General features: G+C 55.0%; 3 protein-coding genes across 5 annotated transcripts; 1 reads left to right on the top strand and 2 right to left on the bottom strand.

Moving 5' to 3' along the window:
• The first annotated feature begins 2,641 nt into the window (after positions 1 to 2,641).
• Positions 2,642 to 15,450, top strand: FCER2 (Fc epsilon receptor II). Of its 2 annotated transcripts, none has more exons than XM_032169488.2 (11): positions 2,642 to 2,764; positions 4,893 to 5,004; positions 5,877 to 5,990; positions 6,300 to 6,353; positions 7,118 to 7,180; positions 7,409 to 7,471; positions 7,632 to 7,694; positions 7,793 to 7,882; positions 13,701 to 13,852; positions 13,994 to 14,100; positions 14,833 to 15,450. In XM_032169488.2, the coding sequence occupies exons 2-11, from the start codon at positions 4,983 to 4,985 to the stop codon at positions 15,068 to 15,070; spliced, it is 966 nt and encodes a 321-aa protein (XP_032025379.1). In that variant the 5' UTR covers positions 2,642 to 2,764; positions 4,893 to 4,982; the 3' UTR covers positions 15,071 to 15,450. The 2 variants fall into 2 exon arrangements, with proteins under 2 accessions (XP_032025379.1, XP_032025378.1); XM_032169487.2 differs by having other exon boundaries at positions 2,653 to 2,768.
• A 4,679-nt stretch (positions 15,451 to 20,129) lies between these two features.
• Positions 20,130 to 22,148, bottom strand: TRAPPC5 (trafficking protein particle complex subunit 5). Of its 2 annotated transcripts, none has more exons than XM_032169486.2 (2): positions 22,052 to 22,148; positions 20,130 to 20,742 (listed from the first exon to the last, which is right to left on the bottom strand). In XM_032169486.2, exon 2 carries the CDS (start codon positions 20,728 to 20,730, stop codon positions 20,164 to 20,166), a length of 567 nt encoding a protein of 188 aa, XP_032025377.1. In that variant the 5' UTR covers positions 20,731 to 20,742; positions 22,052 to 22,148; the 3' UTR covers positions 20,130 to 20,163. The 2 variants fall into 2 exon arrangements, with proteins under 2 accessions (XP_032025377.1, XP_032025376.1); XM_032169485.2 differs by lacking the exon at positions 22,052 to 22,148 and adding an exon at positions 21,903 to 22,045.
• A 971-nt stretch (positions 22,149 to 23,119) lies between these two features.
• MCEMP1 (mast cell expressed membrane protein 1) lies at positions 23,120 to 25,869 on the bottom strand. The gene is made up of 7 exons (XM_032169484.2): positions 25,776 to 25,869; positions 25,208 to 25,297; positions 24,693 to 24,830; positions 24,534 to 24,584; positions 24,330 to 24,443; positions 23,951 to 24,010; positions 23,120 to 23,836 (listed from the first exon to the last, which is right to left on the bottom strand). The coding sequence occupies exons 1-7, from the start codon at positions 25,867 to 25,869 to the stop codon at positions 23,820 to 23,822; spliced, it is 564 nt and encodes a 187-aa protein (XP_032025375.1). The 3' UTR covers positions 23,120 to 23,819.
• Between the last annotated feature and the right edge of the window lie 247 nt (positions 25,870 to 26,116).

Here is a 26,116-nt window from a genome sequence, read left to right as displayed (position 1 = left end):
CCTCCTCATCCTTCCTAAAATATGTCTCCTGATCCTTAACCCCCTCCCCACTCTCAACTGGGGAACTCCAAATCCCCACTCCTGGGTGGGCTACCTCCCATGTCTCTCACTCCAGAAGACACCCACCTGTGCCCCTACGACCCACCTCCCAACCAGGAGGAGGCTGGGCTGGGCCATCCACTAGGGCTGAACGTTCCCACCATGTCAGGGAGGGGCCTGGCTGAAATGTCCCCTGGACCCTGCACTCCAGAACAGCTGGGACCATGCTGCCTTGTCTGTCACCCTGGATCACGTGGACCTTGGTGTATGCCTGTTGAGTGAATACTGACTCTGGTGGTCTGAGGCTGTTCATTTTGGGTCCCAAAATGTCCCCACCACCTTGATCTGGGGTAATGGCGAAGGACCGAGATGGTAAAGAAGTGAGGGAGGGGCCGGGTGCGGTGGCTCACACCTGTAATCCCAACACTTCGGGAAGCTGACGTGGGTGGATCACTTGAGACCAGGAGTTCAAGACCAGCCTGGTCAACTTGGTGAAACTCCATCTCTACTACAAATACAAAACATTAGCCAGGTGTGGTGGCACGCACCTGTAATCCCAGGTACTTGGGAGGCTGAGGCAGGAGAATCACTTGACTCTGGGAGGCAGAGGTTACGGGGAGCTGAGATCGCACCACTGTACTCCACTGTACTCCAGCCTGGATGACACAGCAAGACTCTGTCTCAAAAAAAGAAAAAAAAAAAAAGGAAGAGAAAGAGTTGGCTGCTGAGCATTGGAGAGGTCACTGGGGGCTGCTGGGTGGACATAGGGACAGCATTTGAGGCCAAGCAAGGGTGGGGTCACTGGGGGATTTGTCATGGGGGCAGGTAGGGTTGGGGACCCTAAGGAGGTCCACCGTGGTGGCCAGGTGGGAGTGAGGACCCTGGAGGGTCTGTTTTGGGGGACAAGACAGGAGGTGGAGCCCCAAGGAAGGCTGTCATGGGGGCCGGATGGGAGTGGGGAGGCCATAGAGGAGGCTGTCCCAGGGACAAGGCAAACCAGGCAAGGGGAACCCTAAGAGGGGGATGTCACCTGGTCCAGGGGGAAGAGGGAGTGGCCAGAGGCAGCGGCTGTGGGGATGGGGAGAAGCAGGTTATTTTTTTGAGAAGAGCCAGGCCCTAGTGTTGGGTGAGCAGTGGGGTGGAAGATCAGGAAATGCTTGGACAAGGCCTGGGCCTGGGCCAGGGTGTCTGGGTGGATGGACGGACTGTCCCACCAATGCGGACACAGGAGGAGGAGGAGGAGGAAGCTTGGGAATAAGTCCAGCTGGGCCATGTTGTGAGGACATGAGGATGAAGTCTTAGTTCCAGGATGGGGCTGGGATGGAGTATGGTGTTTCTTTTCTGTTTTTCTTTCTTTTTTCTTTTCTTTTTTTTTTTTTTGAGACAGAGTTTAGCTTTTGTTGCCCAGGCTGGAGTGCAATGGCGCGATCTCGGCCCACTGCAACCTCTGCCTCCTGGATTCAAGCGATTCTCCTGCCTCAGCCTCCCGAGTAGCTAGGATTACAGGTGCCCACCACCATGCCCGGCTAATTTTTTTGTTGTTGTTGTATTTTCAGTAGAGACAGGGTTTCATCATGTCGGCCTTGAACTCCTGACTTCAGGTGATCCACCTGCCTTGGCCTCCCAAAGTGCTGGGATTACAGGCGTGAGCCACTGCACCCAGTCTCTCTCTCTCTCTTTCTCTCTTTCTCTCTCTCTCTTTCTTTCTCTCTCTCACTCTCTCTCTCTTTCTTTCTCTCTCTCTCTCTTTCTCTCTCTCTCTCTCTTTCTTTCATCTCACTATGTTGCCCAGGCTGATCTTGAACTCCTGGGCTCGAGTGATCCATTCACCTCTACCTCCCCAATAACTGGGACCACAGGCATGCACCAGCATGCCTTGCTAATTTTTATGGTTTTTGTAGAGACAACGGCTTGCTATGTTGTCCAGGCTGGTTTTGAACTCCCAGATTCAAGTGATCCTCCCACCTCAGCCTCCCAAAGTTCTGAGATTACAGGCATGAGCCACCGTGCCCAGTCAAAATTGTCCATATTTGACCTGAATATTATCTCACGTATCTTTCTTTTTCCCCGCTTCCCTCCTTCCCTCCTGCTGCTCCTTCTTCCTTTCCTTCCGTCTTTTTTTCCCTTCCTCTGCCTCTCTCCTCTTCCCTCTTTTCTTGCTGGGACTCAAACCTGGGACATTTGACCTGGGAGCCTATTTGCTCTATCATCAAGAGACATAATCTCATGGTGGGGTGTCTGCTGGTAAGTGTTGGCTGGCAGGATCCCAACTCCAGGCCGTCCTTCTAACCCAAGAGGCCCTGCCTCTGCCTAGAGCCTTCCATGCCTCCCCAGGGCCCTCTGTGATTGGCCATAGTGGTATAATGATTCAGTGTGCAGTAACAGTGGTTCAAATCTTGACACTACCGCTCACCTCCTTCAGCCCTGTGGGAACTTGCTGCTTAACATCTCTGGTTCTCACCCGATTCTCTTACCTGAGAAATGGAGATAATAATAACACGGATGTCACCGGGGTGTGGGGAGCACCAGGAGAGGCCATGCATGTAATGTTATCCGGGTGGCAAGCCCATATTTAGGTCTACGAAAATAGAGGCTGTCAGTGGCTCTACTTTCAGAAGAAAGCGTCTCTCTTCCTGCTTAAACTCTGTCCCTGACGGTCCCTGCCAATCTCTCTGGTCGACCCCAACACACTAGGAGGACAGACACAGGCTCCAAACTCCACTAAGTGAGTACGTATCTGTGTGTGTCGGGGGTTGGTCATGGGAAGTGGAGATCGAAGCGCCCTTGGCAGAAACGACCTTGGGGGAGGTGGTGGGTGGTGAGGGGGCAGGGGTGGGGGCCGCAGTGTGGACAGAATCTCGAGGCATTCAGGTCCCTGATTTGGGGAAATGAAAGCAGGCCATCTGGTCTGAGATGAGCTTGGTGAGTGTGCTGGGCTGATCACAGAGGGCCCTGGGGAGCCATGGAAGGCTCTAGGCAGAGGCAGGACCTCTTGGGTTAGAAGGACGGCCTGGAGTTGGGATCCTGCCAACCAGCACTGACCAGTAGACACCCCACCATGAGATTGTGTCTCCAGATGATTGAGCAAATAGGCTCCCAGGTCAAGGATCCCGGGTTTGAGTCCCAGTCCCACCACTGCATGATGGGGACAAATGACTTACCCTCTTGGAACCTCAGTTCCACTGAGAGAGGCCCCACAGAATGAGGACACTCCCCCAGCAACCTGCCAGTAGGTTTACTGAGCACCTACTGTGTGCTGGTGCTTTGAATACTCCCAATTTACAGATGAGCAAACTGAGCTGCTCATCCAGCGAGAAGCCAGGACTCGGGCTCAGGTCTGTCCAGCTGCCTCCCTGGACAGTCCCAGTCCCAGGATGGTGACACTTCTGGGCTCCTCTCACAATGTCAAAAGGGCCAGCTTGAGCTGCCGCTAATGAGAGCCTAGCCGCCCCACACCCCACCTCCCTGAGGCTCTGAGAGAAGGGACTTACCTATAGTCAGGCGGCGAAAGAAGGTAGCCCGTGACCTCCAGGACTGAAGGACCCCAAGTCCCATGCTCCTCAGCGCATAGTAGATGCTTTAAAGTCAGAGGACTTGGTTGGGCGCAGTGGCTCATGCCTGTAATCCTAGCACTTTGGGAGGCTGAGGAGGGCAGATCACCTGTGGTCAGGAGTTCGAGACCGGCCTGATCAATATGGTGAAACCCTGTCTCTACTAAAATACAAAAATTAGCCAGGTGTGGTGGTGGGCGCCTGTAATCCCAGCTACCTGGGAGGCTAAGACAGGAGAATTGCTTGAACCTGGGAGGTGGAGGTTGCAGTAAGCCAAGATGGTGCCACTGCACTCCAGCCTGGGCAACAGAGTGAGACTCCATCTCAAAAAATTAAAAAATAGGCCATGCACAGTGCTGACGTCTGTAATCCCAGCACTTCGGGAGGCCGACGTGGGTGGATCACGAGGTCAGGAGTTTGAGACTAGCCTGGCCAACATAGTGAAACCCCGTCTCTACTGAAAATACAAAAATTATCTGGTCTTGGTGGCACATGCCTATAATCCCAGCTACTCGGGAGGCTGAGGCGGGAGAATCGCTTGAACCCAGGAGGTGGAGGTTGCAGTGAGCCGAGATTGTGCCCCTGCACTCCAGCCTGGGCAACACAGCGAGACTCCATTTCAATAAATAAATAAATAAATAAGTCAGAGCACTTTACAGATGCCCTGGGGACATTGGCAGAGGAGAAGGCTGAGGCCTGGGTTATGGGCTCTTAGTATTTCTCAGTGGGACGTGGCACAGAGTAGATGCTTCATAAATGTTTAGAATCTGAAGACCCACTGTGAGCAGCCCCGCACCAAAAGCCTCAGGTATACTGTGGTCTCATTGGATCCTATCTTGGCCTCATGAGTTGGGTGCTGTCATCAGCCCATTTTACAGAGGGGAAAACTGAGGCTGAGAATGGTTGAATCCTTGGCTGAGGTCACACAGGCAAGGCAATTATAATAAAAGCTGGTGATATTTTCAGCACAGATCACCAACCAACAGACAGTATAGGTGTTCTCAGTATCATCATCTTACGAATGAGGAAAGAAGTTTCCAGGTTAATTAAGTCATTTGTCAAGATCTCATGGGTGCACCTGCTGTGTAGCTCAAGTGTGATGGGCTCTGGAGTGCCCCACTTCTGATCTCAAGCTGCTATCTCTCCACACCAGCTGTGTCTCCCCGCTAACCACACTAGTGAGTCCAGATTGTAGACTAAACAAAATCAGCAAATGGCCACTGAGTCCCACCAAGTCCCAGATGCTATCTGGTGCTGGTAACTAGGGTTTGACGCCTCACCCTAACCATCATTAAATCCCAGATGAGCCAGAGCTGTGATTGTGCCCGCTGAGTGGACTGTGTTGTCAGGGAGTGAGTGCTCCATCATCGGGAGAATCCAAGTAGGACCGCCATGGAGGAAGGTCAATATTCAGGTAGGAGGACTCTCTGGTTCTAACACTGGCAGAAGCAATGACCCTTAGCTACTGCCTTTCACCCAGAAGAGAAGGGGGGCTCCCCACTCCCTCTCTGGGAAAGAGGGTGAATTTCTAAGAAAGGGACTGGTGTAAGGAGGTGAGGCCAGACTGACTTTCGTGGCGCAGAGCCAGGAAGGAGTGGAAAATTGAGGGCCCCCCCTTTTTCTGACTCAACACCCTCCTGACAAAAAAAGGAAAAGAAAAAATCGGCTCCAGCTAGGGAGCTGGGAGCCCAATAGAGTCAGAGACCAAGTAGAACAGGAACTTGGAACAAGCAGAATTTAGCATAATGAATCCTCCAAGCCAAGGTGAGTGCAGAGGGCCAGGGGCTTGGGGTGGGACATCCAGATAAACCTTTGGATGGGGCCTGGGAGAGCTTTGGAGGTCTGGATGTTGGATGACACCTGGGAAAGCGGCTGGGGAGTGGCTCCGATGTTGGGGAAGAAGTGGGACTCAGTGTCCTGGGTTTAGGGAAGGGACTCCAGGTTGGGGACAGGTGCAGAGGTGTAAGGGTGGGCGTTGGGGGTCAGAGGGGAAGGAAAAAGCAGGACCTAGTCTTCTGGAAGTGAGGCTGGGGGCCTGGCATTGGTTGTGGGGGCTGAGGGAGTCTTAGCTCTTGGTCCCAGATCTGTCTCTGTGGACAGTGACCCAGCTCTAAGTCAGGTAAGGAAGCTGTGCAAATGGAGCTGGGGGTCCACTGAGACCCTCTGCTTCAGTGTGGGCTCTGGACAGGCTCCCAGGCTGTCGGGGGTTCTGGGTAATGGGGAGATGGACAGAGCCAGCGTCCAGCTTCACCCTGCACCCATAGTTAGTCCCTCCACCCCCGGCAGAGATCGAGGAGCTTCCCAGGAAGCGGTGTTGCAGGCGCGGGACTCAGATCATGTTGCTGGGGCTGGTGACCGCTGCTCTGTGGGCCGGGCTGCTGACTCTGCTTCTCCTGTGGCGTGAGGACACCCCTAGCCCCATGTGATCCCCCCAACTCATGGGGTCCTTCTGTGTTCCCTCCCACATCCCCATCTCAGAGCCTGGGGAGCCCAATGCACCCCTCAAAGCCCAATTTTCCCATCCTGCCTCCCACCTTGCCACTGCCAGCCCTTTCCCATCCCCCACCCTCCAGCATCCCCGTCCTCCACCCTTTCAGCACCTCCATGGCTTATACCCAAGACCTCCATCCCCAGCTAGGAGGTGGGATGCAGGCAGGTGGGGGCACTCACAATCCCCCCTCTCCACTCCTCTTCTCTCCCCCTCCCCAGACTGGGACACCACACAGAGTCTAAAACAGCTGGAAGAGAGGGCTGCCCGGAACGGTATGAAGGGGTCGAGGTGGAGGGGGGTGGGGTTGAGGGTTAGGACGCCCAGCTCTCATCCCGCTCTTCTCTGGGCCTCAGTGTCCCCTCGATAAGGAACTGAGGGTCAGCCTAAGTTGCTCCCTGTCCTAGGGAAGGCGGGGAGCCAGAGAAGCTTGGAAAAGTGCCTGATAGCATCTTATACAGATGCTCTTCCGCTTGCAATGGGGTTATGTCCCCATAAGCGCATAGTACGTTGAAAATAGTTTAAGTCAAAACTGCATGGGTGGCTGAAGGCTTTGGCTCCCTACCACTGCCCAGCATTGCGAGAGAGGTAAGGTTTCCACTAAATGCATATTGGTTTCAGACCATTGTAAAGTCGAGCCATTGTAACTTGAGCTATTGTAAGTTGAACCATTGTAAGTCGGCAGCCTTAAGCATCTGTAGCGTAAGGATTTTGTAACTGCTTTGTGCCTCCATTTCCTCATCTGTAAAATGGGCATAATTTTAGTGCCATGAGACGGAAACAAGCTCTAAGATTTGTGAAGTGCTCTGATAGTTGCCTACTGCTTTTATAGTTAATCCTGGGTGAGGGAAAGGTACACAGGTTCATTATATTCTTGCATATCCCTTCCTGAGTACACTCCTCCGGCTCCAGTAAATGAACAAACAGCAACAGCAGCTGTTGTGACTATGTGAGTGGGTCCCTGAGCCTGGGGCCTGGGCGGGGTCCAAGGACCTGCCTCTGAGGTTCCTGGGATATCCTTTGTCTCCCGCCGCTCCAGTCTCTCAAGTTTCCCAGAACTTGGAAAGACACCACGGTGACCAGATGGCGCAGAAATCCCAGTGTGAGTGACTCCTGGAGCTGGGGTTGCAGGGGGAAAGGCGAGGGGGTCTTGGATGACTTCCTGGACCCAGAGCGTTAAGACTCACTGTGCCCCATCCCCGACACCCGGGAACTGCACACTGAGCAGGTGGTTCTAAGAACCCAGGCAAAGAGGCTAAGGGATGGGTGGGGGTAGATGGGGGAGACAGCGATGACCTGCTTACCATAAAGCCCCCTCCCCTTCAAACAGCCACGCAGATTTCACAGGACCTGGAGGAACTTAGAGCTGAACAGCAGAGATTGAAATCTCAGGGTGAGAGACGGGGATCGGGGGTATGGAGCCAGATTGGGTGGGAAGGAGGGAGTGTCTCAGAGCCCTGGGGAACCACGAGCTGAGGGGGCCAGGCTTGGGGGACACCCTCGGCCTGTACACGTCCTCCCTGAGACCAGCCCTGCGCTCCTACACACACCAGACTCGGAGATGTCCTGGAACCTGAACGGGCTTCAAGCAGATCTGAGCAGCTTCAAGTCCCAGGGTGAGGCTTGGGAGGGGATGGGGCAGTGGGGGAGGGAACGGGCAAGGAGGGGGCCTGCCAGTCGGTCTCTGAGCACCGCCCCTTGTCAACTCCCCAAGAATTGAACGAGAGGAACGAAGCTTCAGATTTGCTGGAAAGACTCCGGGAGGAGGTGACAAAGCTAAGGATGGAGTTGCAGGTGTCCAGGGGTGAGTGTGTGAGTCTCTGCTCAGGATGACGCGTGACCGCGCCTGGGGCTCGGGTGTGTTGGCAAATGTGAGTGACGGCACGCATGTGTGACGTGAGGCAGCATGTTTATACGTTTGTGTGACCCAAGTGTCATCGGGAGGACACAAAGATATAAGCGCAGGGCGGGTAGTGTGCTTGGATGTGAGGCAGAGGTGTGCGTGACGACGGAAATAGGACTAAGTTTCTGATGGGGCAGGACACATGGGGCATACATAAAACACCCCTTATTTTATTTTTTAAGAGGAGGGGTCTTGGCCGGGCATGGTGCATCACACCTGTAATCCCAGCATTTTGAGAGGCCGAGGCAGGTGGATCACCTGAGGTCAGGAGTTCGAGACCAGCCTGACCAACACGGTGAAACCCCGTCTTTACTAAAACTACAAAAATTAGCTGGACGCGGTGGCTCACGCTTGAATTCCCAGCACTTAGGGAGGTCGAGGCGGGTAGATTATTTGAGGTCAGGAGTTCCAGACCAGTCTAACCAATATGATGAAACCCCCATCTCTACTAAAACTACAAAAATTAGCTGGGTGTAGTGGCGCATTCCTGTAGTCCCAGCTACTCGGGAGGCTGAGATGGGACAATTGCGTGAACCCAGGAGGTGGAGGTTGCAGTGAGCCAAGATCACGCCACTGCACTCCAGCCTGGCGACAGAGTGAGACTCCGTCTCAATAAAAAAAAAAAAAAAATTAAAAAAAATTAAAAAAAATTAGCGTGGTGGCGGGCATCCGTAATCCTAGCTACTTGGGAGGCTGAGGCACAAGAATCGCTTGAACCCGGGAGGCAGAGGTTGCAGCGAGCCGAGATCATGCTGTCTTCACACCACTGCACTCCAGGGCAACAGAGCGAGACTCTGTCTCAAAAAAAAAGAGAGATGGAGTTTTACTCCTTTGCCCAGGCTGAAATGCAGTGGTGCAATCATAGCTTACTGCAGCCTCCAACTCCTGGGCTCAAGAGATCCTCCCACCTCAGCTTCCAGAGTAGCTGAGACTACGAGTGTGTGCCACCACGCCAGGCTAATTTTTTATTTGCCTGTAGCCACGGGGTCTCACTTCGTTACCCAGGTTGGTCTTGAACTCCTGGACTCCAGCGATCCTTCCACCTCAGTCTCCCAAAGTGCTGGGATTACAGGCGTGAGTCATTGCACCTGGCCCTAGCTAATTTTTTTATTTTTTGTAGTGACAGGATCTCGCTATGTTGCCCAGGCTGGTCCTGAACTCCTGGGCTCCAGCAATCCTCTCGCCTCGGCCTCCCGGAATGCTGAGATTACAGGCATGAGCCATCTGGCCTGGCAATATCTTTCTGATTCCAACTGCGTCCTTTCACAGACTTGGAGGCTCCTACAATTTCTTTCCTCTTCTGCGTTAAAGCAGTCCAGTGTTGACCCTCGCTGGGTTCTCCTTGCGGGTGTCCTCTGCCTAATGTGGCCCAGTGAGGAGTTATTAGTAGGATTCCCATACACAGAGCCCTCCTGGTAGATTGTCTGACCAGGCCAGGGAGCCGGACGGGGGTAATGTCTGCAGTGATGGGACAATGGAGATGGTGGCCTCTTTCCCAGGGGTGGCAATAATGGAGGCAGTGTTGACCTCAGGAGGCTAGCAGGCTGCAGAGAGAGCAGACATTCAGTCACCGTACCCTTAATGTGGGGTAGGGACCAGGTGCACTGGCTCACGCCTATAGTCCCAGCGCTTTGGGAGGCCGAGGCAGGAAGATCACTTGAGTCCAGGAGTTTGAGACCAGCCTAGGCAACACAGCAAGATCCCACCTCAACGAAAACAGGAAAAAATTAGCCAGATGTGGTGATGTGTACCTGTAGTCTCATCTACTTGGGAGGCTGAGGTGGGAGGATCACTTGAGCCCAGGAGTTTGAGGCTGCGGTGAGCTAGGATTGAGCTACTGCACTCCAGCCTGGGCAACAGAGTGGGACCTTGCCTCAAAACAAAAAAAAAAAATTTAATGTAGGGTAGGAACTGGGGTTTTACAGCCCTACCATTCCCCCAACCAGTGCCCCCACCCTTGATTTTTGGTCTTTGACCTCTGGGAAGCCCCAGCTGCCCTAACTGGGGCAGAGAAGAGGAAGTTTCTGTGCTTGGTGTGATGGAGTCCCGTCCCCTGGGATGTGAGGTGGCTTTGGGAATCCCAGCCAGAAACCTCAGTGTGGTCCCTCAGGGAGAGGCACAGGGGAAGAGCACTCTGGACCATGACTGCTTCTGACAGGTCACCTCCTAATTCTTCCCCCGTCCCTGAAGACTCCCCGAAATCCAGCCCCACAGCCTGGGATCTGAGCCTGGCTCTGAGGTTGTCTCTGGGTGACTATGTAACAAACAACCAAGACACCTTCCCCTGAAGTTTTCTTTAAGGGCTCAGAAATGTCCTCTTCCTGGTTTTGGGGGTTTGGGTTTTTGTTGTTGTTGTTTGTTTTTGTTGTTTAGAGACGGGGCCTGGTTCTGTCACCAAGACTGGAGTGCAGTGCCACAATCATGGCTCACTACGCGTCAAACTCCTGGGGTCAAGTGATCCTCTCATCTTGGCCTACCAAATTGCTAGGATTACAAGTATGAGCCACTGCACCTGGCCACCTCTTCCCGTTTTAATGCTGCACCTCCAGAGGGCTGAGTACTGGTTACCATTTCGTGGGTGAGAAGCACACCCATCTCAAGCTACTGCAGACCCTAAGCCCCTTAGAAAAATCTGACCACGTGAGGGTGGGCGTGATGGCTCACTCCTGTAATCCCAGCATTTTGGGAGGCCGAGGCAGGAGGATCACTTGAGCCCAGGAGTTCCAGACTGGCCTGGGCAACATGATGAGACCCTGCCTCTTTAAAAAAAAAAAAAAAAAAAAAAAATCTGTGGCTGAGCGTGGTGGCTCACGCCTGTAATCCCAGCACTTTGCGAGGCCGAGGCAGGTGGATCACCTGAGGTCAGGAGTTCGAGACCAGCCTGACCAACATGGTGAAACCCTGTCTCTACTAAAAATACAAAAATTAGCTGGGCATGGTGATGCATGCCTGTAATCCTGCTACTCGGGAGGCTAAGGCAGGAGAATCGCTTGAACCTGGGAGGTGGAGGTTGCAGTGAGCCGAGATAGCACCACTGCACTGCACTCCGGCCTGGGAGACAGAGCAAGACTCTGTCACAAAACAAAACAAAACAAAACAAAACAAAGCAAAAAACATCCGACCACGTGTAGTGGAACTCTCCCTGCATATCACTATAGGAAAACTTACTTTTTTAAAGCGGGTTTTTGCTATGTTGCCCAGGCTAGTCTCAAACTCCTGGGCTCAAGCGATCCTCCTGTGTCAGCCTCCCAAGTAGCTGGGATTACAGGTGCACACCACTGCTGAAAATCTATTTTGAAGCAAGAAAGATTTGATCCAGTAAGAGTGGGTTTAACCTCCCACCTGGGAGGTGATAGCAACAATGTCTGGGAGTCTCCTTGGGGTGAGGGGAAGGGGAGAAAGAGACCATATTGAGGGATTGTGGGACCTAGTCTCGCAATCCCATTGGCTCTCCTGACCAAAGCCCCCCACTGGAAGAAAATCATCTCCGTTTCCCAGACATTGGCTAGGAGTGCTGGTTTGGGGGGTTCTGCCAGTGACGATGACCAGGGCTGTTGGTGGGGGTGGTGCTTGGGGAAAGTAATCGCTGGTGGACCTGGCCACAGCACTGGTTTTGCCGTTGGTGCCAGTGAGGAAGACATGGCTGCTGTGGTTGGTAAAGATGGTGTTGGCTGTGGTGTGAGTGGTGGAGATAAGCCGCTGCTGGTGGTGGGTACCTCTGTTAATGATGTTGGTGATGAAGGTGTTGCTGACCTTGGAGGGGTTTGTTGGTGGTTGAAGTGCTGCTGGCCATGAGGTGCTTGTCATGATGGGGTTGATGGCTGAGGCACTGTTGGTCATGAGGTGTTTGTGGTGATGATGGTGGTTGAAGTGTTATTGGGTATGAATGTGTTTGTGGTGACAGTGATGGCCGCTGATGTGCTGCTGGTCATGGTATTGGTGATTGAAGTATTGCTGGCCACGGATGTATTTATGGTAATGGTGTCAGCAGTTGAAGCATTGATGGTCAAGAGTGTATTTATAATGATGGTGTTGGTGGTTGAGCTGCTTCTGGCCTTGAGGTGTTTGTGGTGACATTGGCGTCAGCTGAGGTGTTGCTAACCATGAAGTGTTGATGGCGATGGTATTAGTGACTGGTATTCTGCTGGCTGCAAGGTGTTTATGGCGACAGTGTTAGTGGTTTACGTGTCGTTGGACATGAATGTGTTCGTGGCGCTGGTGTTGGTAGTTGATGTGTTATTGGATGTGAATGTATTCATGCTGATGGTGTTGGTGGTTGATGTGTTGATGGACGTGAATGTGTTTGTGGCGATGGTGTTGGTAGTTGATGTGTTGATGGACGTGAATGTGTTTGTGGCAATGGTGCTGGTGGTTGAGGTGCTTCTAGTTGTGAGGTGTTTGTGGTGACAGTGTTTGCAGTTGCAGTGTTGCTGGCTGTGGAACTGGCAATGTGGTCATGGTGTTGGTGACTGAGGTGTTGCTGGGCATGGGTGTATTTATGGTGATGTAATGGTGGTTGAGGAGGTGTTTGTGGAGATGATGTTGGTGATTGATATTCAGCTGGCTGGAAGGCATTTGTGATGACGGTGTTGGTGGCATTTTTGGCCCTGAGGTATTTGTGGTGCTGGTGTTGGTGGTTGAAGTGCTGCTGGCATGAGGTGTTTGAGGTGTTGAGGGTGGTCAAAGTGCTGTTGGCGATGGTGCTTGTGGCTGAGGTGCTGCTGGCTGTGGAACTGGTGATCTGGTGATAATGTTGGTGATTGAAGTGTTGCTAGGCATGGATGGATTTATGGTGATGTTGGTGGCAGTTGAGGCACTTCTAACTATGAGATGTTGATGGCAATGGTGTTAGTGATTGATGCTCTGCTCTCTGTGAAGCATTTGTGATGGTGGGATTTGTGGCTGAGGTGCTGCTGGCTGTGGAGCTGGTGATGTGGTCATGGCGTTGGTGACTGAAGAGTTCCCAAGCCATGGTGGATTCAAGGTGATGATAATGACAACTGAAGTGCTTCTGGCCATGGTGGTGCTTGTGGCGATGGTGCTGGTGGTTGAAGTGTTGCTGGACATGAATGCGTTTCTGGTCATGGTGTTGACGGTTGAGGGGCTCCTACCTGTGGGGTGTCTGTGGTTATGACGATGGTTGAAATATTATTGGACATGAGTGTGTTTGTGGTCGTGGTGTTGATGGTTGAGGGGCCTCTAGCCGTGAGGTGTCTGTGGTGATGATGGTGGTTGAAGTGTTGCTGGACGTGAATTCATTTGTGGTCATGGTGCTGGTGGTTGAGGGGCCTCTAGCCGTGAGGTGTCTGTGGTGATGATGGTGGTTGAAGTGTTGTTGGACATGAGTGTGTTTGTGATCATGGTGTTGACCATGTTGGACATGAATGTGTGGTGGCAGTGTTGGTGCTTGTGGTGCTTCTGGTCATGAGGTGTTTGTGGAGATGCTGACGGTAGTTGAGGTGTTGATGGTTGACACCATGCTCTGCTAACCATGAAGGTGTTTGTGGCCATGGTGGCTGAGGTGCTTCTACTATGGACCTGGTCAGCATCATAGCTCCAGCAGAGAACACAGCCATGAGGCCATCTGTGAGGCCCTGGGGTGGGTCTGCTTTTAGCCAGGACCCCAGGAGGGGCCCTAGAGGGGCGCCGCCACCTAGTCTGTCCAGGGTGCCCAAGGCACCTCCGTTGGCACCGCCCCTGAGCCTCTCCTCCACCCCAGGCTTTGTGTGCAACACGTGCCCTGAAAAGTGGATCAATTTCCAACGGAAGTGCTACTACTTCGGCAAAGGCACCAAGCAGTGGGTCCACGCCCGGTACGCCTGTGACGACATGGAAGGGCAGCTGGTCAGCATCCACAGCCCGGAGGAACAGGTGGGCCCGGGCTCTGCAGAGGTGGTGGGCAGCATGGCGAGGGTGGGGGGGACCCCCACCCCACTCTACCCAACCTCTGGAAGTGGGCTGGAAGGCCCCGGGCACATGTCTCCGGTCCTCCAGCCCTGTCCTGCCCCCCAGGACTTCCTGACCAAGCATGCCAGCCACACCGGCTCCTGGATTGGCCTTCGGAACTTGGACCTGAAGGGGGAGTTTATCTGGGTGGATGGGAGCCACGTGGACTACAGGTGAGGAGGGGGCCTCTGGGATCCAGGGGAGGAGGCGGAAATACCGTGGAGGGAGGAGCTCCCTGGATAAACTGCACCAGGAAGCGGGTGAGGGCTCAGAGAGAAGGGTCTCTAGGGTGCAGGGGAGGAGGACGCCAGTGGGGGCTAGGGGACCTGGCCAAGGCTTCTCTGACCTGGAGGAGGGGATATAGAGGAAGGGGCTCAGGGAGGAAGTTCCATGCACAGATTAGAAGGGTGAGTCTTGGCCGGGCAGGGTGGCTCGTGCCTGTCATCCCAGCACTGTAAGAGGCCGAGGTGGGTGGATCACCTGCCAGGAGTTTAAGACCATCCTGGTCAACATGGTGAAACCCCTCTCTACTAAAAATACAAAAATTAGCCAGGCATGATGGCGGGCGCCTGTAATCCCAGCTATTTGGGAGGCTGAGGCGGGAGAATCACTTGAACCCAGGAGGCGGAGGTTGCAGTGAGCTGAGATTGCGCACTGCACTCCAGCCTGGGCGACAGGGTGATTCTGTCTCAACAAAATTAATTAATTAATTAATTAATAAGGGTGAGTCTTGGGCTGCAGGGTATGGGGCACCAAAATGAGGTACAGGTCCCCAGGCACAGACTCAGGATGGGGGAACCTGGGGTGAGAAGGGAGGGTGCAGACTCAGAGGGCTGTGTCCAGGCTGCCGGGAACTGGGCTCCTTCTCCCCGCCCCATCCCCTGACCCAAAGCCTTTTTCTCCAGCAACTGGGCTCCAGGGGAGCCCACCAGCCGGAGCCAGGGCGAGGACTGCGTGATGATGCGGGGCTCCGGCCACTGGAACGACGCCTTCTGCGACCGTAAGCTGGGCGCCTGGGTGTGCGACCGGCTGGCCACGTGCATGCTGCCAGCCAGCGAAGGTTCGGCAGAGTCTGTGGGACCTGATTCAAGACGGGGCCCTGACGGCCTCCTGCCCGCCCCCTCTGCCCCTCTCCACTCTTGAGCATGGATACAGCCAGGCCCAGAGCGAGACCCTGAAGACCCCCCAACCACGGCCTAAAAGCCTCTTTGTGGCTGAAAGTTCCCTGTGACATTTTCTGCCACCCAAATGGAAGCAGCTGACACATCTCTGGCTCCACTATGGCCCCTGCCTTCCCAGGAGTACACCCCAACAGCACCCTCTTCAGATGGGAATTGTCCCCCAACCTCACCCTCTCCAGATGCAGCCCCATGTCCTCAGCACCCCAGGACCTCAGTACCCCCAGCTCAGGTGATGAGTCCTCCTGTCCAGCCTGCATCAATAAAATGGGGCAATGATGGCCTCCCACATTTGTCACCTTCTTGGAGGCCTGGCTGGGTCTGGTCTCTGGGTGTGGCACGTGGGAGCTGGGAATTCCAGAGTCTGCTGCCTGAGACCATCTTTGAAAGTTGGGACATCATATCTTTGGCTGGGCGTGGTGGCACATGCCTGTAATTCCAGCACTTTGGGAGGTCGAGGCAGGTGAATCATCTGAGGCCAGGAGTTCAAGACCAGCCTGGCCAATATGGCAAAACCCCGTCTCTATTAAAAATACAAAAATTCAGCCAGGCGCGGTGACTCATGCCTGTAATCCCAGCACTTTGGGAGGCCGAGGCGGGCGGATCACAAGGTCAGGAGATCGAGACCATCCTGGCTAACACGGTGAAACTCCATCTCTACTAAAAATACAAAAAATTAGCTGGGCGTGGCGGCGTGCACCTGTAGTCCCAGCTGCTGGGGAGGCTGAGGCAGGAGAATGGCGTGAACCCGGGAGGTGGAGCTTGCAGTGAGCCGAGATTGTGCCACTGCACTCCAGCCTGGGCGACAGAGCGAGACTCCATCTCAAAAAAAAAAAAAATACAAAAATTCACTGGGTGTGGTGGCGCACACCTGTAATCCCAGCTACTCAGGAGGCTGAGGCAGGAGAAGTGTTTGAATCCGGGAGGTGGAGGTTGCAATGATCCAAGATCATGCCACTGCGACAGAGTGAGACCCCAGCTAAATAAATTTAAAAAAATAAAGAGAGAGAAAGAAAGAGAAAGAAAGAAAGAGAAAGAAGGAAAGAAAGAAAAAGAAAAAATTGGGAGCAAGCAGACGTGGTGGCTCACGCCTGTAATCCCAGCACTTTGGGAGGCTGAAGTGGGCCAATCACTTGAGACCAGGAGTTCGAGACCAGCCTGGCCAACATAGTGAAACCCTGTCTCTACTAAAAGAAAATACAAAAATTAGCCAGGTGTGGTGGCATGCGCCTATAATCCCAGCTACTCGGGAGGCTGAGGCAGGAGAATCATTTGAACCTGGGAGGCAGAGGTTGCAGTGAGCCAGGATCGCGCCACTGCACTCCAGCCTGGGTAACAGAGTGAGACTGGATCTAAAAAAAAGAAGAAGAAGAAAAAAGAAACAAATTGAGGAGCAACTGAAGTAGAATGCTATCTCCCGTTTTTATTTTTTCCTGCTCTATTACAAGGAGAATGTGCAGGACATGAAGACTCTGAGGTCCAATGGCGCCTTGGAATATTGTAGGGGAAGGCGGTGGATCACCCTGAGGTGGGGAGGGCGTGAGTTGACTCATGGAAGTACCCAGAACAGGGCTTAGTACACAGAAGGCGCTCAGTAAGTGCTGGCTGGCTGGACAGGCTGATGGGGAGTTGGCCTGGTCAACCGGAGGCCATTTCGGCTCTGGAGGTGTTAACCCTACTCAGGGTCTGGGAGGCTGAGGTGGCAGCAGCCTCAGGCTTGGCCAAGGTCAAACCCTGCCCAAGGCCACGGGAGGGAGGCCAGGAGCACAGGGTCCCCTCTCCACACTCCTCTACCAGTGGCTCAGGCCAACAATGGGGTCATTGCGCCTCTTCCCTTTCCTCTGACACCACCTCCAAGACCATAAGAAATGCCCGTGGGCTCTGCTGTCAAACGGCGTTCACAATCACTCACTGCTCACCCCTCCTGCCACTGCCTCGACTGAAGCAGTCACCTCCACCCGGGGCTCTCTCTTCACTGCCCCCTTTCCAGAACTTTCCTCCAGCTCAGATAAAAGGCCAAAGCCAGCTGGGCACAGTGGCTCGTGCCTGTCATCCCAGTGCTTTGGGAGGCCGAGGTGGGAGGACTGCTTGAGTCCAGGAGTTTGAGGCCAGCCTGGGCAACATAGTGAGGCACTGTCTCTACAAAAAAATACAAAAATTAGCCAGGCGTAGTGGTGGGTGCCTTGATCCCAGCTGCTCGGGAGGCCGAGGTGGGAGGATTGTGCCCCTGCACTCAGCCTGGGCGACAGTGAGAACCTGCCTCAAAAAAGAAGAGAAAAAGCCAGCTGGGCGCGGCGGCTCACGCCTGTAATCTTAGCACTTTGGGAGGCCAAGGCGGGCAGATCACTTGAGGTCAGGAGTTCCAGACCAGCCTGGCTAACATGGTGAAACCCCATTTCTACTAAAAATACAAAAATTAGCCGGGTGTGGTAGCAAACACCTGTAATCCCAGCTACTAGGGAGGCTGAAGCAGGAGAATTGCTTGAACCCAGGAGGCGGAGGTTGCAGTAAGCCAACATCATGCCACTGCCACTCCAGCCTGGGCGACAGAGCAAGACTCCATTTCAAAAAAAAAAATTAAAAACAGGAGCCAACATCCTATAGGTTCCCCTGATGCCACAGAGCCCCCCACCCCCGCCTGCCCCGCCACCGTTTCTTGAACAGGCCAGCTTGCTGTTGCCACTGGGTCTTTGCACCTGTTATTCACTCTGCTCCATCTTCCAAGCCTCTGCTCTCCGAGGGGCCTGTCCTGAGCGCCTTCCCATCCCTGCCCACACTTCAATTACACGCTGACTCCCCAGCCCTCATTCCCCAGCCCTCATTCCCCACCCCTCGCTGCACATTCTCACCACAGCCCTCCTTTCAACAAAACCCGCCATCTGCTCATTTGTGTGTTGCTGGTCACCCCAGGTAGAATGAGCCTTAGGAGGTTGCTGCCTTTGTTGTTCCCAGCTGTGTCCCCGGGGCCTGGCACACATTAGGTGCTTGATAGAATACTTGTCAAATTAATAAATCTGGGCTGGGCATGGTGGCTCACATCTGTAATCCCAGCACTTTGGGAGGCTGAGTTGGGCGGTGACCTGAGTTCAGGAGTTTGAGACCAGCCTGGTCAACATGGTGAATCTCCGTCTCCACTAAAAATACAAAAATTAGCTGTGTGTGGTGGCGGGCGCCTGTAGTCCCAACCATTCCGGAGGCTGAAGCAGAATAATTGCTTGAACCCAGGAAGCTGAGATCACACCACTGCACTCCAGCCTAGGTGACAGAGTGAGACTCCATCTCAAAAAAAAATAATAATAATAACAATAATTAATCTGTGTGACCATGGACACATGACTTCTTTTGGAACCTGCTTGTGAAATAAGGTGATGCTGCTTGCCCAGCTCACCAAGGGCTGGTGCCCAGCTCCTCCTCCTCCTCCTCTCACCCACCCACCTGGAGGGTCCAGGGGAGACCTTCCTTGCAGCCCACTCCCGGCTAATGTTTTGTATTTTTAGTAGAGACGGGGTTTCACCATGTTAGCCAGGCTGGTCTCAAACTCCTGACTTCAGGTGATCCACCTGCCTCAGCCTCCCAAAGCGCTGGGATTATAGGCGTGAGCCACCGCACCCGGCCCTTCCTGGCAATTCTGATACCCTAAAGCCTGCATCTCAATCTAAGGTCCCCAGGAATCCCCTGGGGGCCTGGCTAAAATGCAGCCTCAGATTCAGCAGCTCTGGGGTGGGCCTGAGACTGCACTATAGACCGACTTCCAGTTGATGCTGCTACTGCTGATCTACAGAACACACTTTGATTTGGCTCACATCTGTAACCCTAGCACTTACAGAGGCTTAGGTGGAAGAATCGCTTGAGGCCAAGAGTTCGAGACCAGCCTGGGCAACCTAGTAAGACCCCCATCTCTACAAAAATTTTTTAAAAATTAGCTGGGCGTGGCTGGGAGCTGTGGCTCACGCCTGTAATCCCAGCACTTTGGGAAGCCGAGGTGGGCAGATCACGAAGTCAGGAGATCAAGACCACCCTGGCTAACATGATGAAACCCCGTCTCTACTAAAAATACAAAAAATTAGCCAGGGGTGGTGGTGGGCGCCTGTAGTCGCAGCTACTCAGGAGGCTGAGGCAGGAGAATGACATGAACCTGGGAGGCGGAGCTTGCAGTGAGCTGAAGCCGAGATCGGGTCACTGCACTCCAGCCTGGGCGACAGAACAAAACCGTCTCTGAAAAATATAATAAATGAGAGAAGAAGGCAAACAATCCCCCTCAGCCTGTTTTCTAGGCACATGGTGACACCCACTCCTTTACATGTTGTCTGTGGTTGCTTTCAATACATCAGCAGAGTAATGGGACAAGACCACATGGCGGCCGAGCGCAGTGGCTCACGCCTGTAATCCCAGCACTTTGGGAGGCTGAAGTGGGTGGATCACTTGAGGTCAGGAGTTCAAGACCAGCTTGACCAACATGGTGAAACCCCATCTCTACTAAAAATTAAAAAATTAGCCGCGTGTGGTGGCGGGCGCCTATAATCCCAGCTACTTGGGAGGCTGAGGCAGGAGAATCACGTGAACCCCAGAGGTGGAGGTTTGCAGTGAGGTGAGATGGTGCCACTGCACTCCAGCCTGGGCAACAGAGCAAGACTCTATCTCAACAACAACAACAAAAAAGACCACATGGCATAAAATATTGCCCATCTGGCACTTTGCAGTTTGCTCACCCCCAGTCTAAAGGAGTCTGTCTCAGCCTGATGCGTCTCCCAGGACCCCATGCCCACTCCAGCCTGCAGACAGCCTCCAACCGCAATTCCAGAACCTGCCAGCATTTTCCACCAACTCCTTCTGTCCGGTTTATTTCTCCCTATCACTCCTGGTCTCACTCAACCCCCCAACCCTATGGCCAGACCCGCCCCCACCGCCCCACTCTACTGTAAACACATTTGGACCTGGTCTCCCTCTCCAGCCTGGGGCAAGGCTGTGGCTCAAAGTACTGAGTGGATCTGAGGCCCCCACACAAGACACAAGACACACTTGGAGAGGGGCTCTCTGTATCCTTTATCTCCGGCAGGGTCAGCGGCCCTCCAGGGCCCGGTCTCGAGCGATGACCGCCTCCTCGAACTTGATCATGAGCGTGGTGCCCTTGTGCCAGTGCGCTGTGACCTTGGCAGGGAAGCCGCTGTGTGTGAGCACCGCCTCCACGATGCCCGCCGTGAAGCTGGCGCAGTTGAGCGTGCTATTCTCCTTGGGTACGGAGATGTAGGTGTTGATGAGCGGCTCGCGCTCGATGATGTAGAAGGTGCGCGCGTCATCGTTGGCCTGCTCCAGCTTGTCCGCCTCCTTGCCGAAGAGCGCCTTCCACACGGCGCCTTTGACGAAGAGCAACGCGCCCAGCACCTTCGTCTCACGCCGGGCACCCTTTTCGCGCGCCACCAGCGCATCCAGCACGCGCGCACCCACCTGGCGGCCCAGCGCGGCCAGGCGCGCCTGCAGCTCGGCCACGGAGAAGACGCGGCTCTGGCAGTGCTGTACCAGCTCAGAGAACAGCAGTGCGAAGGCGCTCAGGCTCACCTCGGTGCGCGGCCGCGCCAGCGCGCGCTCCAGCAGCGCCGACTTCCCGCGCGTAAAGCGCGCCTCCATGCCGCCGCCACCCTGGGGGGAGACCAGGAAGAGCGGGTGTTAGGGGCAATGGGAAGGGGACCAGGCTGGGAGGGAAGGAGGGAGAACAGCAAGGGGCCCTGGGACACCCTTGCCCCACACCACTGTTGTGCGCTCCAGTGCCGACTTCCCACGTGCAAAGCGATGCGCGTAAAACACGCCTCGATTATACGTAACCAGATAAATCAGGGGAGTGGGGACAAGGTGGGAGGAGAGAAACGAGGGGGAACAGAAGAGGGTGCCGAAACCACCCAACCCTCGGGCATGCAGACGGTTCAATTGCGAAAGCGCCTTCCGGACCGCTCCGCCACCTACGGGAGTAACTAGAAAACTAGTGTATGGGGGGAGGGGCGTCAGATCTAGGGCAGGGAGATGAGGCACCACGAGGGGATATGGGCAGTCGCTCCTGCCCCGCCCTGCGCTCCAGCCCTGACGACCCTGGGGAACTTTCCTGCCGGCCCCCTGCGGAAAGCCAGAGTAACGGGGGTGGAGGGTGGGAGTGGGGTAGGAGCGTGTCAAGACCAAAGGCCGGGAGGGTTGGGGGCTTGAATAGGGGAGATCTGTGGGGCCAGGCAGAAGGGGCGGGGAACCCTCAACCGCAAGCCCTCAGGCAGCTCCGATGTGTCACGCAGGAACCCTTCGTCCTTTGAGACGCGGATGGGCCTGGGTTCTGAAGGCTGGGAAGAGGGGCCCAGAGGTGTTGGGAGCCTCCGACCCCGGTGCTCTCCAGAAAGGAAGCTGGATGCTGAGCAACTGTGGTCCTCCCATCAGCTGTTGGTGCGGGGAGAGGGAGATGGGGTAGGGGGCTCCTGGAGAGAAACGGGGTGAGGGGCGGGCGCCGAGACGGGATCGGAAGGGCAGCTGAGAACCCGCCCCCACCATGCATGGGGAGGTCTATGGATGCTAAGCCGACCCCAACGAGGTCTGCGTGGGAGGTGGGAGAACCAGCGGGGAGGGGGGTCTCAGGGGCTCCGGGCCGCCCCCGCCCCAGCATGCAGATCCGTCCGTGGCGAGGGCCCTGGGGGCGCGAGATGGGGCAGGGATCGCTGAGACCTCACCACCGGGCTGCAATGGGGGCTGATGTGAGCTGAACTGCCGTAGGGTCAGGGCCCCGCGACCCTCGCCCCGTACCTCTACACTGGGGAGAAACCCACCCTCCTCGCAGCCTCCTGAGAGGGGCCGAAGCGAGCGGGCCCGGGATCGCGGACACCGAGACCCCAGCCCGGGACCCACACGCCCGCGGGGAAGGGGCCGGAGAGCGGACAAGGCCCAGCGCCGGCAGTGGGGGCGGGTAGGGTCTCACCAGGAACCGCAGCCGTCTGCTCGGCCGAGCTACTTTACGGCGCCGTAAAAGGCGCTGCGTGCGCAGGCGCGCGACGGGCCAGGCATGTGGGCGGGGCGCGCGCGGCGGTGCCCGAGAGTGGCCGCAGGGCGGCGCGCGAGTCCGCGGAGCCAGACCCAGGGCCGTGGCCCACGGCTGTGATCGCTGCTCCGCGCGTGGCCAGGGTCTCGCTGGCTCTGGGTGGTCCACGCTGGAGGGGACGCTTGCAGGCCTAGTCACCTGCTCAGGGCACACGTATGACAATGGGCCCACGTATACCCTTGCACTTGGACACACCTGTTCGCGTTTCCAGGCACTCCTATGTCCTTGGGGATGGGTTCAATTTGTCTCAAGTGCATCCATGTGGCCGGGCGCGGTAGCTCCCGCCTGTAACCCCAGCATTTTCGGAGGCCGAGGTGGGAGAATCACTTGAGGCCAGGAGTTTGAGACCAGCCTGGCCAACATAGCTAGACCCCCACCTCTTTAAAAAAAAATTAGCCAGGTGTGGTGGTTTGAACCTGTAATCCCATCTACTCGGGAGGCGGAGGCAGGAGGATCGCCTGAGCCCAGGAGGTCGAGGCTGCAATGAGTCATGATCGTACCACTGCCCTCCAGCCTGGGTGACAGAGCGAGACCCTGTCTCAAAACAAACAAACAACAAAAACAACAACAAAAGAAACAAAAAACAAATCAAGTGCATGCATGAGCGGTGGACATAGTACATTAGGGTCGTGTACACTCATGGATTCATGCTCAGTGGCATAGATACACTCATGGGCACAATTACACACGTGGGTACATGCTTAGGGCTTGTATGTATCCGTGGTCCCAGGTACACTCAGGGAGATGTTGTATACTCAGGGGCACCCACTCTGGGACACAGGGAAGACACAGGGAATGACTTACTCATTCACAGACGCACAGGTACTCACGCAGGGCACTCAGTCTCGCCCACCCTCGTGCCCCGGGGTCATTGTCACGTGCAGACTCTCCCTCTCCCCAGGTCCCAAAACCCCTCCCCTTGCCCCAATAAAGGGTCCCATAGCGACGCTGTTTTCCCTTGACTTTATTTATCTTCATAAGTCACAAAATGTGAGTGCAGAGATAAATGACTGTCTGTGTGCATGTGCCCTGAGCACACAGGGTGGCATAACTCAGCACACTCATAATGACACAGCCGTTCACCCAGGCACAGATACTGACAGGGCACACATGGCGACACACACATGTACAGAGATAAATCTCCCCCACCATGACATGGGTAGACACAAAACACGCCTCAGTACACTCTAGTATGTTTACACAAACAGGGAGACAGGCCCGTGCAATGCATGTCACCAACACCCACACTCAGAGTGACACCTGCTGGAGGTCCTCAGACACAGCCACCCACCGTGACATGCCGAGACTCACATACGTCACATGACACAGGCATGCATGCCACATTCACTGTGACTCTCAGTCCTATTCATTCATCACCTTTCTGGGAGATACACTGAAATGTCCACCCTTTGCAAAATGCACACACACACACGCGCGCACACACGCGCACACACGCACACACACGCATGCAGGTGTACACACACACAAGCAACTCCAAGACACTCATTCACCCTGACTGGAGGTTTTTCTATATGTGGGACGAGGGGCAGGTTCACACTAGGCTGGAGGGGGGTCATTTCCCGTCTTCATTGGCAGGTGCAGCCCCATCTTCCAAGCTGTAGCTTTGGCTGCCACAATGTCCTCTCATTTATTGAGGTGTGGTCTCTGGGGATGGGGAGAGATCCACAGTGAGGCAGATCCCGCCCCTGGGAGAGGAGCTGGGGCTAAATCTGAAGCCCCACCCACCCTCCTCCACCTCCCCTCGGGGCTCCAACTTACGTGGCATTTTCTGCAGCACCTCCAAGATTTTCTGTACCTTTGTGTCAATGTTTTTTATGCCTAGGGGGCGGGGAGGGTTGAGTGGGAACAGATAAGTCAAGCTGCAGTGGAGCCTCAAACAAAGCCCTCACCTTCCTTGGAAGCCCCCTCCCTGCCCCACGCCTGCCCTGGGGTACAGCAGAGCCCATGGATTTGGGGTTCCCGGGAGCCTTTAAATACCCACAGAGAGACCCGGAGGGTAACACCCATTGCCCCTCCACAACTTGAGCTTTGGGAGGGTAGGACCCCGGCTTTCTCCTCCCCTGAATCCCTTGCCCCCAGCTCAGCCCCGGGCATTGGTGACAAATTCCCTCCATAGAAGGCGAGGCTACACAGGCACCTGCTGATAGCGTCTCTAATTTCTCCACCTTGCTCCTGACCATGGCGATGCTCTTCTGAATGGAATCCCAGCCTCCCTGCTGTCTCTCTTCGCATGTTTGCATGGAGTTTGAGACTGAGGGCATGAAACAGGGGTGTCTGTGCATCCATCCCTCTCCAGAACCCCACCATGACCCCGTGGATCTCCCTCAGACCCTCCGCTCACCATTCCAAAGCTCCCTTTTAAAGCCCAGCAGCTCCTTGGACATCTCAGCATCTGTTCAGGAGGGGCAGGAAAATCCTTGAAGCACCCAGCGAGAGAGAGAGAAAAGGGCAAGGGAGAAAGTCTAGGCCCCCCAGCACCCTCCTCCCAAGAAGTACTCACTCTTCACCATGATGAAGGCTGACAGGATGAGGCAGAGGACAAAGGCCAGGGCCAGGAGGATGTACAGGCTCAGGATGGCTCTGTACAACCAGGAGGGGACCTGGGTGGAGTCTGAGGGCGGCCTGCACTGGGCTGGGACTGGAGCAAAGAGGCAGCGAAGTGACCTTGAGGGGCCAGTACCACCACTCAAACTATCCTCACTGTCTCTAACACCATGGACACCTCGCTCCTCCCAAAACCATCAGCAGCTGTGGTCATGCAGCTTGCCATCGTCGTCAACAACACTGCCGCCACCAGCCACCCTCAGCGATCTAACACCGTCACCATCACAGACCCCCTCTCCAGCATTCCCCAACATTGTCATCATCGACAGACCTCATTAGCACATCAGCAGCTGTCACCTCTTCCTTCCCCATCGCCTCCTCCCTCCCACGCAGGCCCGGTGGCCCTGCAGTTGGCCGCCCACCTGCCCCTTCCCAAGGTGATGGGATGTGAGCAGGTGGGTGTCTGCTCACCTTGGCTCGTTGGTCGTGAATGACCACCCTTCGCAGGGTCCTGGTTTTTGAAGGCCAAGGTGATATTCTCATAGTCTGGGTCATGGGCACCTGGGAGGGGTCGGAGACCTGCTCAGAGCTCTGTGGTATGGAGAGTGGATCCGGGATCTTGCTTTACCCAACGCTTTGCACTCAATAAATTGTAGGGGGTGACAGATAAGGAGTGAGAAGCTAAAATCTGTTTTTTCGTTAAGCAGAGCGGGTGTGTGAGAGTTTGAGTGATCACACCACACAGACATCCACACACACACATCCACACACACACATACACACATCTTGGAGGGGAAGGAGCCCCCGGCCCCCGCCTTTGACCCCTTACCTCTCCCATCTGAACTCTCCTTCTTTTTTTATTTTTATTTTTTTGCAGACAGAGTCTCCCTATGTTGCCCAGGCCAGTCTCCACCTCCAGGGCTCACACAATCCTCCTGCCTCAGCCTCCCAAAGTGCTGGGATTACAGACGTGAGCAACAGCCCCTGGCCCCCCAATCTCTCCTTCTTAACCCCTCCCTTCCACCTCGAGGTCCCTAACCTTGATTCTTGGCTGAGACCCCCCGTTTCTTGTCCTTGAAGGCTGGTGCTTGCATCTTGACTTCCTGGTGCTTGTAGATTTCCTCCACTTCCATGGTCCCCAGCCCGCAAATTTGTCCATACACGTCCCCGCCCACCGGAAGGTGTCAAGGCAGATGAGGAAATCTGGAGGTGGGGGGAGGAAAGAGGGGGAGCAGCCTCCTCTTTTCAGGGATCCACGACTCTCACACGCTGGAGCACCCTCATTCCTGCCCCGATCAAGAGGGTCTTGGGAGCCAAGAGGTCTCAGGAAGGACCAAGAAGAAAAACCTCTAGACCGGGAGATGGAATTCGACACTCGGA

This window comes from Hylobates moloch, unplaced genomic scaffold (assembly GCF_009828535.3).
Source record: "Hylobates moloch isolate HMO894 unplaced genomic scaffold, HMol_V3 SCAFFOLD_12, whole genome shotgun sequence".
NCBI lineage: Eukaryota > Metazoa > Chordata > Mammalia > Primates > Hylobatidae > Hylobates > Hylobates moloch.
This window is presented reverse-complemented; position numbering and strand designations above follow the sequence as displayed.

Bases quoted from the DNA above. Each gene is read 5' to 3' on its own strand.
- FCER2 (XM_032169488.2), top strand. From the start codon at position 4,983: ATGGAGGAAGGTCAATATTCAG. The intron at 5,991-6,299 runs GTGAGGACACCC...CCCCCTCCCCAG, and splicing joins GACTCTGCTTCTCCTGTGGC to ACTGGGACACCACACAGAGT. The intron at 7,695-7,792 runs GTGAGGCTTGGG...CAACTCCCCAAG, and splicing joins GAGCAGCTTCAAGTCCCAGG to AATTGAACGAGAGGAACGAA.
- TRAPPC5 (XM_032169486.2), bottom strand. From the start codon at position 20,730: ATGGAGGCGCGCTTTACGCGCGGGAAGTCGGCGCTGCTGGAGCGCGCG.
- MCEMP1 (XM_032169484.2), bottom strand. From the start codon at position 25,869: ATGGAAGTGGAGGAAATCTACAAGCACCAGGAAGTCAAGATGCAAGCA. The intron at 25,298-25,775 runs GTTAGGGACCTC...GACCCCTCCCAG, and splicing joins GGTCTCAGCCAAGAATCAAG to GTGCCCATGACCCAGACTAT. The intron at 24,585-24,692 runs GTGAGTACTTCT...CCTCCTGAACAG, and splicing joins AGCCTTCATCATGGTGAAGA to ATGCTGAGATGTCCAAGGAG.